At 34.3% G+C, this 16,695-nt stretch overlaps 1 protein-coding gene across 2 annotated transcripts in view; it reads right to left on the bottom strand.

Annotated features, from left to right (window-relative positions):
- The window catches only part of LOC120419809 (mucin-5AC), a 288,982-nt gene extending 282,147 nt beyond the window's left edge, over positions 1 to 6,835 (bottom strand). The window contains exon 1 of one of the 2 annotated variants that reach the window (XM_039582647.2): positions 5,921 to 6,835. In XM_039582647.2, coding sequence (XP_039438581.1) covers positions 5,921 to 5,981 — 61 coding nt within the window. In that variant the 5' untranslated portion in view covers positions 5,982 to 6,835. The remainder of the gene's footprint in view (positions 1 to 5,920) is intronic. The other variant, XM_039582657.2, reaches the window with a different exon arrangement.
- Between the last annotated feature and the right edge of the window lie 9,860 nt (positions 6,836 to 16,695).

Below are 16,695 nucleotides of genomic sequence, written 5' to 3'. Positions count from 1 at the left end.
TTGGGCATCCTCAAGAAGATCTGGCAAACCGGCTCACGATTCGCCACGTCAGGGTGTTTTTGCTCGCGCCTCGAATCCTTCAATCGAAGAGAGCTGGGGCACTTTACGTACGTGTGTCATTAGGCACGGACAACTGAGCAGTGCACCGTCATCACCATCAACTACTACGAGGTAATTGTTCAACACCTGGAGGATGGATCAGGTGAATCTGCCCCGAATGGATTCGATTTGGAGAGCGAAGAGACTGACTGAGGAAGGTTGGTTCACCTGATTGGCTGGGAATCGAGCTGGTTGTGGTGGGCTTTCGAAAGTAAAAACAACTTCGATGTGCGCAAAGCTGATAAATGTGCTGCACGTGGAGTAAGGTGATGTGACCGATTTGGTGATTTGCGGCTTGCGCGGGGGATGATTACATGGATGTTTGTTTTGAAGTTATGGTGAAGTTCACGTAGGTTTTGTCGGACGAGTGGTTTTCTAATGTTTCAGGCTATGAGATGATGTTTTTGGCAGCAACTCGTTGGTTTAGTTTAAGCAAAGAAAAGTATAAACAAAAATTAATCTTTGATGGTTGAAAAAATATGATTTTTAACGCAGGAAAATCTATTTCAAACAGTTTAAACATAAAAATTTGGATTTTTTTGAAAAAAAAAATCTCCACCTTAGTTTTTTATTTCGTCATGTTTTTTTTTTCTACCGTAAACATTTCACATTTAAAGAGTGATTTATGTTGATCTCGTGCTGATCTCTAAACTAGTTTTTTCATAATAAAAAATAATGTATTTTGTTTTAAATATTAAACCAAGAGCAAAAAAGAAAAAAAAACATTTTTGACTTTCTATTTCAACATATCAGGCTAAAAATTATCAAATTTGATGATCTTTTTCATAAATTGTTGCGTTTGCTGACCCAATCCTGAAATATATTGCTTGGTTAAAAAAGCCAAGGCTGTTACAAACATTTTTAAAAGTTTGAGTCATCCTACTCTAAAGTACTCTAAAGTAGGATGACTCAAACTTTTAAAAATGTTTGTAACAGCCTTGGCTTTTTTAACCAAGCAATATATTTCAGGATTGGGTCAGCAAACGCAACAATTTATGAAAAAGATCATCAAATTTGATAATTTTTAGCCTGATATGTTGAAATAGAAAGTCAAAAATGTTTTTTTTTCTTTTTTGCTCTTGGTTTAATATTTAAAACAAAATACATTATTTTTTATTATGAAAAAACTAGTTTAGAGATCAGCACGAGATCAACATAAATCACTCTTTAAATGGGAAATGTTTACGGTAGAAAAAAATACATGACGAAATAAAATTAAGATTTGGATTTGAAACTGAAAAAAGATCGAAAAAAACTATAATCATTTGGAATTATATTAGTCAAATCTTTTGCACTAAACCAAACAAATTTAAATTGATTTTTGATGAAAAAGAAATCTGAAAATAATATAAAATATTCAAAAACCTGAAAATCTGCAATGGTTCTCATGATATTCAAAAAATATTAGCTAAATAAATTTATTAGTCAAATAAAAAAATAATAAAGACAACAAAATATGTGAAATAAAACATAGTGAAACTTATCCCGCCGAATCCAGAACCATGCTTTAATTTGTTACAAAGTGTCACAAAGCCCATTTTGAAAAATCATTTAAAATGGGTTTAAGGTTTAGTTCAAGCTTGTTTTATGAACCAACAAAATTTCGTCAAAATTTTCATCTAACGTTTGAAGAAATTGGAACTAAAATGTTCCACTCTGAATTAAGTAGAAAACAGTAAAAATAGCAAATACATAGGTATTCCACACTTTTTTAAGAAGTTATAAATCACCATTTTCTTATGAGCTTGGACTCAAACTTGTTTTACACTTAGAAACTTTCCACCTCAGAATTCGAACTCATGACATTTGGGTTATGAATCGTATTGACTAAAATCTGATTCAGGCAGACTAAAATGTTTTAAAATTTTATTAATATTGGATGAATAATTTCGGCAACTGTCCAAAGTTAGTGTGACTTCTTTTATTGACCAATCCTTACACAAATATTTGCAGCAGCCCAACCTTACTTTAATGTTTGATGTGGCCTGCAAATTGCAATTAAAAGCTTATTGATTTTTTTTTGCATTTTTTTTCGGTGTTGTTGATTTTAATAAATTTTAACCAATTTTATTGAACAAAACTGTTGGAAAAAAATTGGTCTCTAATATTACAATAACAAAATTGTAAAAAAATTAGGAAATTAAAAAAAAACTTTTGATAAACTTTTTTCAGATTTTTTAAAATAAACTATTTTTTACATTTGGCCAGCTCATGTGAGCTTCAAATTTGGCCCGCCATTCAGAAACTGTACCATTTTCAGTAAATCTGTAAATTGATAGAAAAAAATTGATGTAAAAAATAGAAAAAAATTATTAAAATCTATACCTTGGTCTCAAAAATTAAATCTGGTCGAACTGTCATTAAATTTCAAACGATTCTAAAATCATGTTTTAATGCTAACAAGATAATCGTTGAGTTTAAACTGCAAATTTCATAACAAAATAAATGATTCCAATTGCCCCTTTCGTAATGCTGCAAGTTGCAACCGGGTTACTCGAGCGGAATAATTCCCGGTGGGTAAAGAAAGCAAAATAACCCGTAATGAGACAATAAATATCCAACTCCCAGATATTTCCCCCCCTAGTTATGATCCCACTATTGGCAGTAATGATCGCAATCAGTTGCGAAATTTCGCAACTCTTCAATTGTGATTAGCACACACTCTCCTCCGTCACCATCTGGGAAAAAAAAGTTAGTTTCATCTTAGTTATGATCCGTCAAATATCTTCGCGCTCAGATTGAGCCATAAACCATAATTGAATTCGAGAGGTGATGATTCGCTGAGAGGTTCTCAGCGAAAGGAAAACAAAAACGAGTCATAAATCGAATGAATTGGTGCAAATTCCGTAACGGATCGTGGACACTTTTGGTGTGCGGTGCGGGGGATTCAGCAAAGTTTTTGCAACTTTTCAGCAGATTGTAAACCACTAATAGTACAATCATTCGCTAGATGAACCTCAAGACATTGAACGGTGGCGTCGCCGGCGGTGGAAGCAAAACCTCCACTCTTTTTTCAATAGAACAATGCGGTAATATATTAGCGAATAGAGTCGGTTGGCAGCTTTTTTTGTTGGGGTCTGAGACACACTCAATTACTCCTACAACCCGTTTCAACCCCCGCACAATTCGCCATGTGGAGGTCCCCAGTTCCGCTAGCGATTCAGACTTTAAGCGCCTCCGGCCATTTGACCCTCGACAATTGTGTGTCCACGATACGTTTCTCTCTCTCTCGGTTTGTTTGTTGTTTGAGGGCCAATCTGGATCTCATAGAAGAACGCGAATACTTGAGACCGCATCGTTAGAATTGATTCACTTCGCAAGCACCAGCGCGATGGCCGATGAGTGACTGATTTATAATAGAGCTTAGATTGACAGTTTTTGGCTGGGGGTTCGGCTTTGCCGGGTGCTACAGCGGGTGGGTGGTTCTCGGAGGTTAAGTGTATGGTACACGTGGATTGTTCTTTACGATGTGTTTGTTGTCTCGTAGATTTTTTTTATCATCTGTATTCGTGATTTGTAAGCAGTGACTGTATAATGATCGTTTGATATTTGACGCAAAGTTATAAGAACTCATATTTGAAGGACAAAATTATTTATTTACACAAAATTTGACTTTCAAAAAGCATTGAGATAAAGAGCACTTTTTATTTGTTTTTGTTTGAGCCAAGACAAGTCGATGATTTGAAGGAAAATGTAGAAAAAAAACAAGTAAAAAATAAAATCGTCATAAAACACAAATATTATCATGCCATTACAAATAAAGCATCAGGATTGTTTTTTTTAGACAATGAAAATATCATAAATGATAAAAAAACAAAACAAGAAAAAAAATGTTTAGCTTCCATATTAAATTGCTCAAATCTCGAGTTTTCTTTTTTAAAAAAGGTTCAATAACCAACATTGATTATTTTGCCTTTTGAGTGGTTTTGGGTGTTATTTTGCCTTTTGGGTGGTTCTAAAATTGCTTAATTGTTTCATATTCAAAAAATATTTTTTGGTATATATATTTTGGTTATTATACTTTAAAACCCTGCAAGTATTTGTTAAAGTTTATGTCCCTCGAAAAAAAACCTAAAAAGCAAAAAATATCAAAAGAAACTCTTCAGAATTAAAATTATTCTTTCATAAATCTTTTGCAAATATTTTTTGAAGTTCATGTCCCTCGACTCTGACTGAAGTCGTACTGACAAAAAATCCCAATAAATCTGAATGCGATACTGCACAACACATTTTCACAAAAAAATATAAATCTTTGAAATATGATAATAAATTTAGGAAAATTTCAACTGATTTTTAGTTAATCAGGCTTCAATTTATATTAAAATAATGAAGTTGTTTAAAAAACGGTTAGATTCTTTGACTCATGAATTTTCAGGCCAATTTTTGAAGAAGAGAGGGGAGATAAGCTTTGAAAAATATTTGCAGCAGCCTAATTATAATGAAACCTCTTTAAAGCGATCAAAATTTGAAATTCATCTCTACAAATTAAAAAAAAATCAATTGTATGAAAATTCGTAATGATTTGAATAAAACTTGATTTGATTATTCTAGATATTAAAATCACACAATCTATCTGTGCTTCGATTTTGATGACCGAATAATGAATTGAACATATCACAAATGCAAATGAAATAATTTAAAACCTTCTTTATGATTTAAATCCTACCAAAAAAATCAGAAACGTCAATGAAATTGTTACATTATTTTTATTTTTATTTAAGGAAAATAAATTAATTCTATCAATGAAACAAGGTAAGTATTTATAAAAAATGGAAAATTCATTACATTTTTAAAGAAAACAAATCAAATATTTAGCTGTAAGTGTGTTCTTAAATCATTTCGAATTGTTGCATTCTTGGTCATATAAATAAATTTTACATTTTATATTTCTGGAGATACAAACGATTTCTGGAGGCTTCAAAAATTATTAGCCACCGATTTTATTTATTTTAAACATTTTTAAGCTCATCAAAATAAAAAAAAAAACAAACTTAAGTCATTGAATTTTTTTGAATGTATTTTTGAAACTTTTTTTTCGTTTTACGAAGAAACATTAATTCTTAAAATATGTTTTTTTTAATAACATAAACATTCAATCAAATCGTTGCAAAACTGTTAACATCTTTATTATAATTATGTGTTTTCAAAGATGCCATTTTAAATCTTATTCAAAAAATTTGACCTTCTATTCCGGCCATGTTCAAGAAAGGACAGGAAATAAAAGATAAACTTAATTTAAGTTGAACCCAATTTTCAATAAACCTTTCAGCAAAACATTTTAAATAAAAATTTTAAATACAAGAGTTTTGTTTTAGCATTTCAACAGAAAAAAAATGTTCAAGTTCAGAAAAAGCTCAAATTTTGTTTGGATAGGCCATAAATTCCTTCTAATTTTGTACTTTATAAAAAATGATATTCTAAATGCATTATTTTATTTTTTTTATCCTGCTTCATTGAAAAACTAATGTTTTATCATGGGAAACGTTTGAAATGGAACAAAAAGTAGAAAAAATAAAAATAACTTTTCTGCAAATATTTTCAAACATAGGCTTTATTTTATAGAAGCATAAATAAATATTGTGTAATGTTTCAGTTATCCACCCTTTCTTCCACTTTCAGGGTTCAGTTTTCAGAAATTTCTAAACAAAAAACTAAAAATAAACATTAAGTAAGATTATCAAAATTTCACATGAAAAAAAATTAGCATGAAAAAAATTATATAAAGTCTCCATTGAACTAAATAAAAGTCATCTTTCAAAAGACCTGACTTGGCCAAGCGACGAACTTCCTCCCCCTGAAAACCGAACAAAATAACACCCACCTTGATTAAACAGCAGAACCAGGCACGTTAGCCAAAGTACTCCGACCTTAAACTCCGTCATGGTGGCGGTGGCACCAGCTGCGGCGTGCACGGGGGCACACTCTCTGTCCACGCAGGAGGGAGGGCTTCCTTCAACTATGTTCCACTGTTTTGTGCACCCAAAAACTTCTTTTGAGGTATTCACTTCCCCTCGAAAAATGCACTAGACTTCACTCTGCTCACAAAAGAAAAAAAAAACTTCCGCTCGTAACAAAAATTCACCGTAACAATTTTTGCGCTCTCGATATTCACGGGAAAAATGAGCTCACGTGTGCGCGGCTGATTTCTTCAACACCACACTTCTTCACCCGCCATCAACGCCTGGGGGGCCTGCTCGAACCACACTCGAACGCACATGGATTTTTCCGGGGAAAATTTTTACTCCGAGCGTTTTCCCTTTGCGGATTCTTCGGACGCTGACTGCTTTGCGCAAGCAACTCGTTTTGCACTGGTTGGTTTAAATTGCACTCTTTCGTTGAAGGGACACTTTCAACGCATCCTTGCAGGGGAAAATCCTGGTTGAAGACTTGTCTCCTTAGGGTCGAAGTCGACCGCTGTCCGCCAGGTTCTCCACAATCCTTTGCGATTTTTTTTATTACCCGAACAGACCGTCAAAATTTTCCGAAACTGCGATTTTCACGAGACGATTTTTCTTTGATTTTTAAAATTTCACTCTGGTTTAAGTTGGTGCTGACGGAAACTCTAGTGCTCGCGAAACTCTGGCAAGGGTTAGGTTTCGAACAAGGAAATACTAAAATTGTACTACAAACGACTTCTGCTACCTTTTGGAAGTATTACTATTTTAAAAAGGGGGAAACTGAACCCGCTCCAGTGCTTCTCATGCGAGCACTTCTCTTAAACTAATTTCATTACTGGCTAGTAATTTGCCGAGGTGCCCGCGTCTTGGCGACCCACCACAAGAAACTTCGTGGAACTGCACGAAGACTTGCTCTCCTGAACGCGCTCTCAACTCACCCTCTCGAAAGCTCCAACTGCTCGCGATTTGCGAAAGGAAAAGCAACCAATGCACTACCTCTTGCAGTGCACTTAGGCAGTCAAAACAACCCCCCAAACCGCGAGAGAAAACCGAAACAGCGAGAGAGCTTTTCCGGAGGTCTCAAAAATCCCGAACGCTCTCAAAAAAAGCACGACCCGATCGCGAAAGCTTCGCGATCGCGTTCAAACGAGAGTGAAAGGCGAAGGTCTCTCCCGAAAACTCACCACTCGCAAAAGCTCGCGAAGATCAGCTGAGAGTTGAGGGGTGGTGAATATCGCTCTCCTCTCACGTGGGAGCGTTTCGGGTGGGGGATGGGAAGTTGAGGTGAGCTTTTACCCTTGCACCGGTTGTTTCACTTTCAATGGCTGCTGCTGCGCAGCGGTGGCTTTGCTACAGACGGGGTGTGTTTGCTTGATGGTGTTGGTGGTTCTATGGTCGTCGTCGTTTTGACGTAATTAAATTGAATTGTAACAGAGTGGAGCGTGCGCTCGAGTCGGCGAGCCCTTGCGGGACTGGTGGTTGGAAAATGAGTTTTTTTTAAATTACTGAATTGATGTTAACTCTTGAATCACCAAGCACACCATTACAATTTAAGATTTTGGGGAAAATTGTGCGTTTCAAAGTTTTTAAAAAAATGTCTCACGTCACTTCTACATCAAGAGCGAGTTGTGGCGCTATAATCACGGCAAATAGTGTCCAGGGCATTCGTGGAAATACAATGTCCCATCCCAGAGGGTCCCGGAGTACCAAACCATCTTAGCATGGTGCTCCCAACGAATACAACCAAAATCTCGGAGCGTATGGTGGTGTGTCCCCACGCTTCTTCCTCCCCTGTCGATTCAGAATTGTGTTGTTGTTCGAACACTCAGTGCTCAAACTCAACCCAATTACGAGTCATCTCTGCGATACGGCTTTACGCAGTAGGCCTGGCCGCTTTAACGCTTGTGATGTTTCAATGCATTCCGATGCAATGGCACACTACAAATGTTAATAAATGAAAAGAAGAGTGCTAGGCGTCATCTAACCTAAGGCACTCTCCAGGATCCCTTCGAAAGATTGGCTGCGCTAGGGTCTGATTAGATTAGATTAGATTAGAAATGTCTCACGTCACTTCTACATCAAAAATTGTAAATGAAAAGTTTTTTGGGAAGTTAATGTTAAACACATTCATCGGGAACAGTTGTTTTAAATTTTAATAATGCCGTGACAGCATTTCACAAATTTATCAAAATAGTAACACAGAAAAAAAAAGTTGAATTTTGGAATGTTGAAAATTTGGTAGGTTTAATATAACCTCTTTTTTTTGAGTAATATTACATAAAAAATGTGAACCTGATGAATATTCATTAAAAATCTGATGAAAATTCATCATTTTCTGGGGTAAAATTAATCATTTTTTTTGACACAAAATCTGTCACCATTTCCTGATGAATATTACCATAATTTTTTTTTCTGTGTATTTTACTGACCTTCATAATGTAATATTTAAACAAACTTCAACTGTAAAAATTCTATAACTTTCAAAGAATAAACATATTTTTCCCAAATTTAGTTCTCAATGTTAAACCAGTACAAAACCTATTGCATTTTTTTTGTCCCTCGGCACTAGGCAGTGTTAAGTGGAATAATTTTTTAACTGCTTTATTTGACGTCCTAGCCAAATGGTGACTTCGAACAGTTGTTGAACTTGATAAGGGCTATCAATTGTGGTTATTGACATACAGAGTGACTACCTTCTAGGAAGTCAACTAAAATCTGACTTTGAAGGATGACGTTTTAGGACTTTGAAGTCTTCGGCAAATTTGTAGAGGAGCAAATTTCATGAAAGATTGTCGAAGACACCAAATTTATAGCTCTTGATCTACTCGAGAAATACGCCTTTTTTTTTAAAAAAAAAAGCACTTTTTGGTGATAACTCAAAAGTTAGCATTTTAGCGGCCTAGTATGTTCTGAAGAGTTGTTTATGACATAAAATCACACAGTTTTGCTGAAGAAAGCAATAATCTTGAGCCTTTATTGAGGAGTTATAACTATCTTTAAGCGATTTTGAGCCTATTTTCAAGTTGCTATCTGTTCAAAATTGAATTTAAATTAAATTAAATTATATTAAAGGGTAAAATGATTGCTGTTTATGGAAAATACTATTTATTTATGTAGAAAATCATGACAAACGTTCTAGATTGATAAATCAAAACATGTTTAGCTTAAAAATAACATAAGTTAAACTAATTTTTTTTTTTTCATTAAAATTAAGATTTTTTTTTTTAATATTTCGTCATTTTAGAAAGTTTTTTGTGATTTTCTTCATAAACATTGTATTTTCCATAAACATCAATTAATTTATCCTTTTCCGAGCAGACGGAAATAAGTTGGGAATAACATTTTTTGAAAATACAAGTCCAATATCATTTTATGTTATTTATAACATTTTATGTTATTTATAACAAGATTTGTTATTCGCCGTTATGATTTTTTTTTGTTTTTGGATTGTTATTGTAAAAACAGACTAATAACATTTTTTGTTATTTTTCGAACAAATCATTGTTATTATTTTTTGATACTTTAACAACTAATCCGATCATCCCAATAACAGTAGGAGGTATTCTTCAACCAATATCAGACCAATAACAAATTTTGTTATGCAGCAATTCCCCACGAAAACAGCATGGAAAAAAACAAAAGTGCTCGGATCGGGCTCAAAAATTTTCTGGGGGTTCCCTAGCCGAAATAATTAGACCCGTATTTTTTTGTTTGGCCATTAGGGTGACCTACGCCGTGTTAGGGTGGTCTGAAAAATGGCCATTTTCGTCGATTTTCGCAAAAAACAACTGCGATAACTTCAAAATTTCAGCGATGACCTATACATGATAGGGTACCAAAATTTTCGTTATTGAAATACGCAACTTTTGGTATCCTAACATGTATAGGTCATCACTGAAATTTTCGAGTTATCGCAGTTTTAGTGAAAAAAGTTGATTTTTTGCCAATTTCGTCATTCTCCGGTTTTTGCACGCGGCGCGTCAAAAAACACGGATTTTATTTTCAAAAAATCATATCTCGGAATCCTGTTAATGAACTCCTCCCATTTTTTAGAATGTTATGTAAAAATGTCCGGAGAATCCGATAAAAATATTTCCAGACATAGGCTCTTTGGTTCAGACACCGTCAAAACGACATTTTAAAGTTTCATACGCCCTTTTCATATGTTAGGCTAGATTTTTGAAACTTCTTACTATTTTTCTTTGAAAGGCCAACTTATCACCTTTCATTTGCGTATAAGACAATTGAAATCGGTTAAAATGGCGAGGAGTTATGATTTTTCGAAAAAAATGGTTTTTGCGAAAATCGACGAAAATGGCAATTTTTCAGACCACCCTAACACGGCGTATGTCACCCTAATGGCCAAACAAAAAAAATACGGGTCTAATTATTTCGGCCAGGGAACCCCCAGAAAAATTTTGAGCCCGATCCGAGCACTTTTGTTTTTTTCCATGCTGTTTTCGTGGGGAATTGCTGTACACAGAAAAAAATTGTGTAAATTTGGAAGGTGTAATTTTGGAAGGTTGAATATTACCTCTTTTATGATGGAATTTTACCTCAATTTAGACTGAAAAAGTGACATTACAACAGAATAGTGGTAAAATTACACATTTTCAGAGGTAAAATTACACATTTTTTCTGACATAAAAAATGTACCCCTTCCCAGATGTAATTTTACCATGATTTTTTTTTTCTGTGTATGATAACATAAACTGTTATTAAACCCTTATGCAAAAATGGATGTTTCAAGAAGATTTCATAACATTTTCTATTATTTTAACAGTATTTGTTATTGAAATGTCATGAATTATGTTATTACCGTATGCCCAGGTTATTTACCGATTGCTACTTTCAACATTGCAGCATGTCAATGAAAGTTACACTGGTGGTAGTTTCATTTGACCCAATTCCCCCCTAGAAAGGGTGGGATGGGATCAATTTTTAAAATGATTTGCATTTAACTTTGATAAATCTTTGAAACATTATGGTAAACTTTTGTAGAACATTTTCAAGTTAAAGATCTTTGATAACATTAAAATTATTATTGTTATTAAGGAAAAAAAACTAGAGATGAATCGTTTTGCCTTCCTCACTGAGGTAAGGCTATAATCCTGCTCGAAAAATGAACTTATGAAAAACAGCTTGTAGACCTATATTCATGTATACCTATCGACTCAGAATCGAAAACTGAACAAATGTCTGTGTGTGTGTGTGTGTGTGTGTGTGTATGTGTGTGCGTATTCACCTTGGTGCTCAAAATTCTTGCCAAGTTTTCTCGGCACTGGCTGATCCGATATGAGTAAAACAAGTTGCATTCGATTCGTTTTGGTGCCCCATACTGCACTATTGAATTGTTTGACGATCCGATAAGTAGTTCAAAAGTTACGTATAAAAAAGTGTCAGAGTTGCGAATCAGGTGCTGGAATTTTGATGCCGGATCTCACTTATCTATATGAAAACTATGTCCGGATCTATCATCCGACCCATCGTTGGTTAGGTAATCAAAAGATCTTTCCAATGAGTCCAAAACATTGAAGATCTGGCAACCCTGTCTCAAGTTATGACCACTTAAGTGATATTAATGTACTTTTTTGATGCCGGATCTCACTTAAATGTATATAAACTTTGTCCGGATCCAACATCCAACCCATCGTTGATAAGGTAATCAAAAGACCTTTCCAATGAGTTCAAAACATTGAAGATCTGGCAACCCTGTCTCAAGTTATGACCACTTAAGTGATATTAATGTACTTTTTTGAAGCCGGATCTCACTTAAATGTATATAAACTATGTCCGGATCCATCATCCAACCCATCTTTGATTAGGTAATCAAAAGACCTTTCCAATGAGTCCAAAACATTGAAGATCTGGCAACCCTGTCTCAAGTTATGACCACTTAAGTGATATTTATGTTCTTTTTTGATGCCGGATCTCACTTGAATATATGTAAACTATGTCCGGATCCATCATCCGACCCATCGTTGGTTAGGTTATCAAAAGACCTTTCCAATGAGTCCAAAACATTGAAGTTCTGGCAACCCTGTCTCGAGATATGACCACTTAAGCGATATTTATGTACTTTTTTTTAAATTCCTAAGCTTTGTCCGGATCCATCATCCGACCCATCGTTGGTTAGGTAATGAGTTTTTTGAAGATCTGGCAACGCTCAGTTTCAAGTTATGACCGCTTAAGTGACATTTGTATATTTTTTTATTGTGAAATAGATGGAATTTGTGTCCAAACTCATCATATCACCAAATGTTGATAAAAAGTGAGGAAGGCGCCAACCACATAGGTGGATTAAGTTAGTTTTTTGAATGAAGGTGACATCAGTGCCGGTATTAATTGAAACCCAGAGAAAACAAAAATGACCAAAATTGATATGTTGAAACTTTTGTTTAATTCTAAGGGCAGATTTAGAAAATTACATAAAAATGACACTTAGTAAAACAATTTTAGTATTTTGTTAGGGTTGTAATAATCATTTTGCCTTGTAAATAATATATTTTGAACTATAAATATCTCCAGTTTTTGTACACCTCTAAGATTAAAAAAAAATATTTCAAAGGTTGCTCCTTTTCATTTGCAACAACTCTTCCGAAGACACCAAAATTCAAAAAACTTCACAATTTTTCGTAAAATAAATTTTCCACCAAATTTTGCGATTGCAAAGTTGTACAGCATTGTTACAACGCTTTTCCCTATTTTATTTTTTATTTAACTTTTGTTCGAAAATATCCATGTGACGGTATAAACTATAAAATATTAAGGCGTCTCTAGAAATCCTATTATTTATAGCAGACGTGTAACAAGAGAGTAGTGTCTATTTCTGAAACAATTTAATATTTATAAAATAATTAAACAAGCCTTACTTTACATACCAATAATGAAGTTTGTCTCTCAACCAAAGACGACAGAAGATATATAGTTATACGAGTTCTTATATTCATTACCTCTATGAATCAACTAATGATTTCATTTCCTTCAAATACTATTAATAAGTCAAGATCTAATCAATCACCAACTATAGTCATTTCAAATGTCAACAATTTAGCAGAAAAATAAATGCCACACCAAACAATTCACAACAACCCACTCCAGAAATCACCACCGCTCGATCATTTTCTGTCATCAAATCGCAGGTCTTTTTCCACATTTTAGCCCGCGTGTGACTCGTACATTGTTAATTAAACCCATTTACTAGCCGTTTCGGACCACGCCACCAACTCTAATCCACCGCCGCCACAGCCAGCCGTCATAAATCATAAATTGTCCATTTAACTGCCGACATGTTGTCCACCACCAGCAGCCTAAATCCCGCTAAAGTCCAATCGCGTCGAAACAAGGCGCGCAGACTGATGCGAGACTTCCGTTAATTTAAAAGTTTTAATCTTAAACCACACTCGACCGTACGTCCTGTCCCGGTCTCCGGACTGCGCCTGCCTTAGGCGGGATTTGGGACCAAATCTCGCTCTATCTTCGATCCGGGTGGGTCCGGATCCCCGTGGGTCATAACACCCTCACGGTGGTCTTAAATATGATTCGGAAATTGTTTTTTTAGTTAGTTTATAAAATCGTACTTTATTTAACAAATAAATATCGAAAAAAAAAAACTAAAACTTCCATATTTTGTCACACCGTGACCGACCCACCCTGCCTGGAAGGGGTGTGCTACGCGGAAGGTGTCGGCAAGTTCTCGCCGAAGCCCACAACCTATTGGCTGTCATAGGGGGTCTCACAGAGGTGGTGGACACTACACGGTTGACCTTGGCGCCTTAGTCGAGAACTATTTATTACCGCAGCTACATTTGTAAGCCAGGGCTTACGGGTCCTAAAGTTGCTAGACCGCAGAGCTGGACCAAGGGGTCTAGCAATAAATCCATTTTGTGCAAAATCAGCCGAATTCGTCCCTGTTGGGAGGGTGGTGTTGAGGTTATAAAAATCACCACCCAAGCCTGTCAGGAATAAAGTCGCTCAAGATATTGCCTGAGTCATGATTTGACATTTCAAAAATTAGCTTATTCGTTTCGTTTAAACCACATGAATGGTAGACCATTCTGTGGCCTAAGGAGTGAGGAATTTGGTCGTTTTTTTTCAACCCGACAAAGAACGACCTGCCGGTGACCACGCCGGGGCGCGTTCTCCGGTAAAGGGTAACAACTGGCGGCGGCTGCTGGTGCCTTAATCTGGCAAAAGCTTTTAATTGCTTAAACATGACGAACTGTGTGAAGGTGCTGTGCGATGGCTGGTAGCCAACCCTGCCAGGACTCCCCGTGGCGTTACGTGCGAACTAATTTGAGCTTTTGCAATGATGGTGGCTTATTGTGAAGCGCAGAATTGCGCACTGTGCTACTTGGAAATAGCAGGCTAAAATTTGAAAAAAGAAAATGGAAAATCGAGTAAATCCAATGGAATTCATGAAAATGAAATATAAAAAATATTAAATGACATCTTTATTTTAAAATCAAAGATTACCTTTCTTTCGATATTAATCAAAACCACTTTTATTTTCTTTTATCTTAATGAGTTTCTTATTCCCAATTTCACTTTTTATGTACGCTATTAAAATTTTGTCTAAAAATTAAGAAGGCAAAAAATTATGATGCTGAAAATAAATACAGTCATGCCCCGGTTTTGCACACCTCGGTTTTGTGTTTTGGAATTAGAATGTTGTCAGCTATCCATTTCAATTATAGTTACAAATTTTAATTTCAATTTGCACTTATAATTACAAACATTAATTTTCACAAAAATACGTATTTTTCCTGTATTTTGAAGATGCAATGCTTCTCTAAAAAATACTAAACATTTTTTTTCTGCTATACGAATATGAAATTATCGGGATTTTTCATACATTTCGAAAGTTATAACACAATTTTTGAAAATACTCAAAATATTCTCAAAACTACGAATTTTCGGAAAAATACTCAATTTTTCAGTTTTTTACAATATGGGTAGCAATTGATCGGGATTTTTTCATACATTTCGAAAGTGATAACACATATTTCTGAAAACACTCCACATTTTCACAAAATCACGTTTATAACATAATAGTATAATTTTTCTTAAAATTACGTATTTTCGAAAAATACTATAAATTCAAGTTTATTAAACAAATTTCGAGTGTTTTCAAAATGTGTGTAATCACTTTTGAAATCGAAGAAAAAATCCTGATCATTTGTTACCCATTTAAAAAAAAAATGAATTTATAGTATTACTCGAAAATACATAATTTTGAGAAAAAAGATCCGAAATGAGTATAAAATAATTGATTCATTCATTTTGAACGATTTTTTTTGAAAAAAACTAAAAATTTTCGAAGAACTACGCTGCCGTTCTACGCATAATTGTCCCATGTCATTTTTGGTCGATTTTGACTTTTTGACATTTTTAAGTTTAATTTGATGCATACTTTAAGAAAAACTCATAAAATCTAGTACTTTGTTAGGAATCTCATCAAAAACAACACCAAGTCTGTTTGTCCCATCGTTGAACTTCTACGCATATTTGTCCCACCAAGTATTTTCTTTCGCGATATCATTAGTTTTACAAAGTATTGTGTCTTGTTTACCTGTTGTATAGCAAGAGGATTACTATTAAGAGTGATAAACTGCTAACTGGGATAATTAGGGACTTAAAGGGTGAATAGGAACCCACGGGACAATTATGCGTAGAAACACAAAAAACGGTTGAAAAATTTCAATCGCGTTTTTCTCAGTTGCACTTTTTTGAACATGGGACAATTATGCGTAGAACGGCAGTACGCTCTTTTGAAATAATACAAAAAATGTCAGTGTTTATCATATTGGTATCATATGATCGGTTATTTGTTTTTTGAAAACTGAAATTTTTAGTATTTTTTACCAAGCATAAGGCTTTCTAGGCCCAGTGAAAAAAAATATAATTTAACCCAAAAATGACGAACTTCTCGTCACAGTGCTCTGATGCAAACAAAGACCGAGCTCGAGCTGTCACAGCCCTGCGAAGTATGTTTGCTGACATATCGGGCGGCCAGTCAAAAAAACCAGCTAGAAGTCGCCTGACAAAAAAAAATTGCTAGAAAGAGATAGGAAACCTGATGCAAACAAACGTCCAGCTGTAATGTAAACATACTTTGAATGTGTTGGTAAATTTCTGACTAGAAAGCCTTATTGTGAAAATTTTGAGCGTTTTCAAAAAATTCTGCTATTACTTTTGAAATGTAAGAAAAAATCAACAAAATCAGGATTTTTTCTTACATTTCATTTTCAATTTATTGAAAACACTCGAAATTTTCAAAAAACTACGTAAAAAAAACTAAGAATTTCAGTTTTCAACAAACAAATATCCGATCATATGATACCCATAAAATAAAAACTGTCATTTTGAGTAATTTTTCAAAAGAGCGTAGTTCTTCGAAAAATTTTAAAATTTAAAAAATATCGTTCAAAATGAATGAAATATTCCCAATAATTTATGCTTATTTCGATTTTTTCACAAAATTACTTTTTTTCGAGTAATACTATAAATTCATTTTTTTTTAAATGGGTAACAAATGATCGGGATTTTTTCTTACATTTCAAAAGTGATTACACAAATTTTTGAAAACACTCTAAATTTTCATAAATTTAGTATTTAAAAAAAATACTAAATATTTCAGTTTTTACAAACATATATCCGGTTATATAATACCCATATAATAAAAACTGAAATTTCAGTA

Source organism: Culex pipiens, chromosome 2 (genome assembly GCF_016801865.2).
Source record: "Culex pipiens pallens isolate TS chromosome 2, TS_CPP_V2, whole genome shotgun sequence".
Taxonomy (NCBI): domain Eukaryota; kingdom Metazoa; phylum Arthropoda; class Insecta; order Diptera; family Culicidae; genus Culex; species Culex pipiens.
Note: the sequence above shows the minus strand (reverse complement) of the source record. Positions and strands in the feature narration are given on the sequence as shown.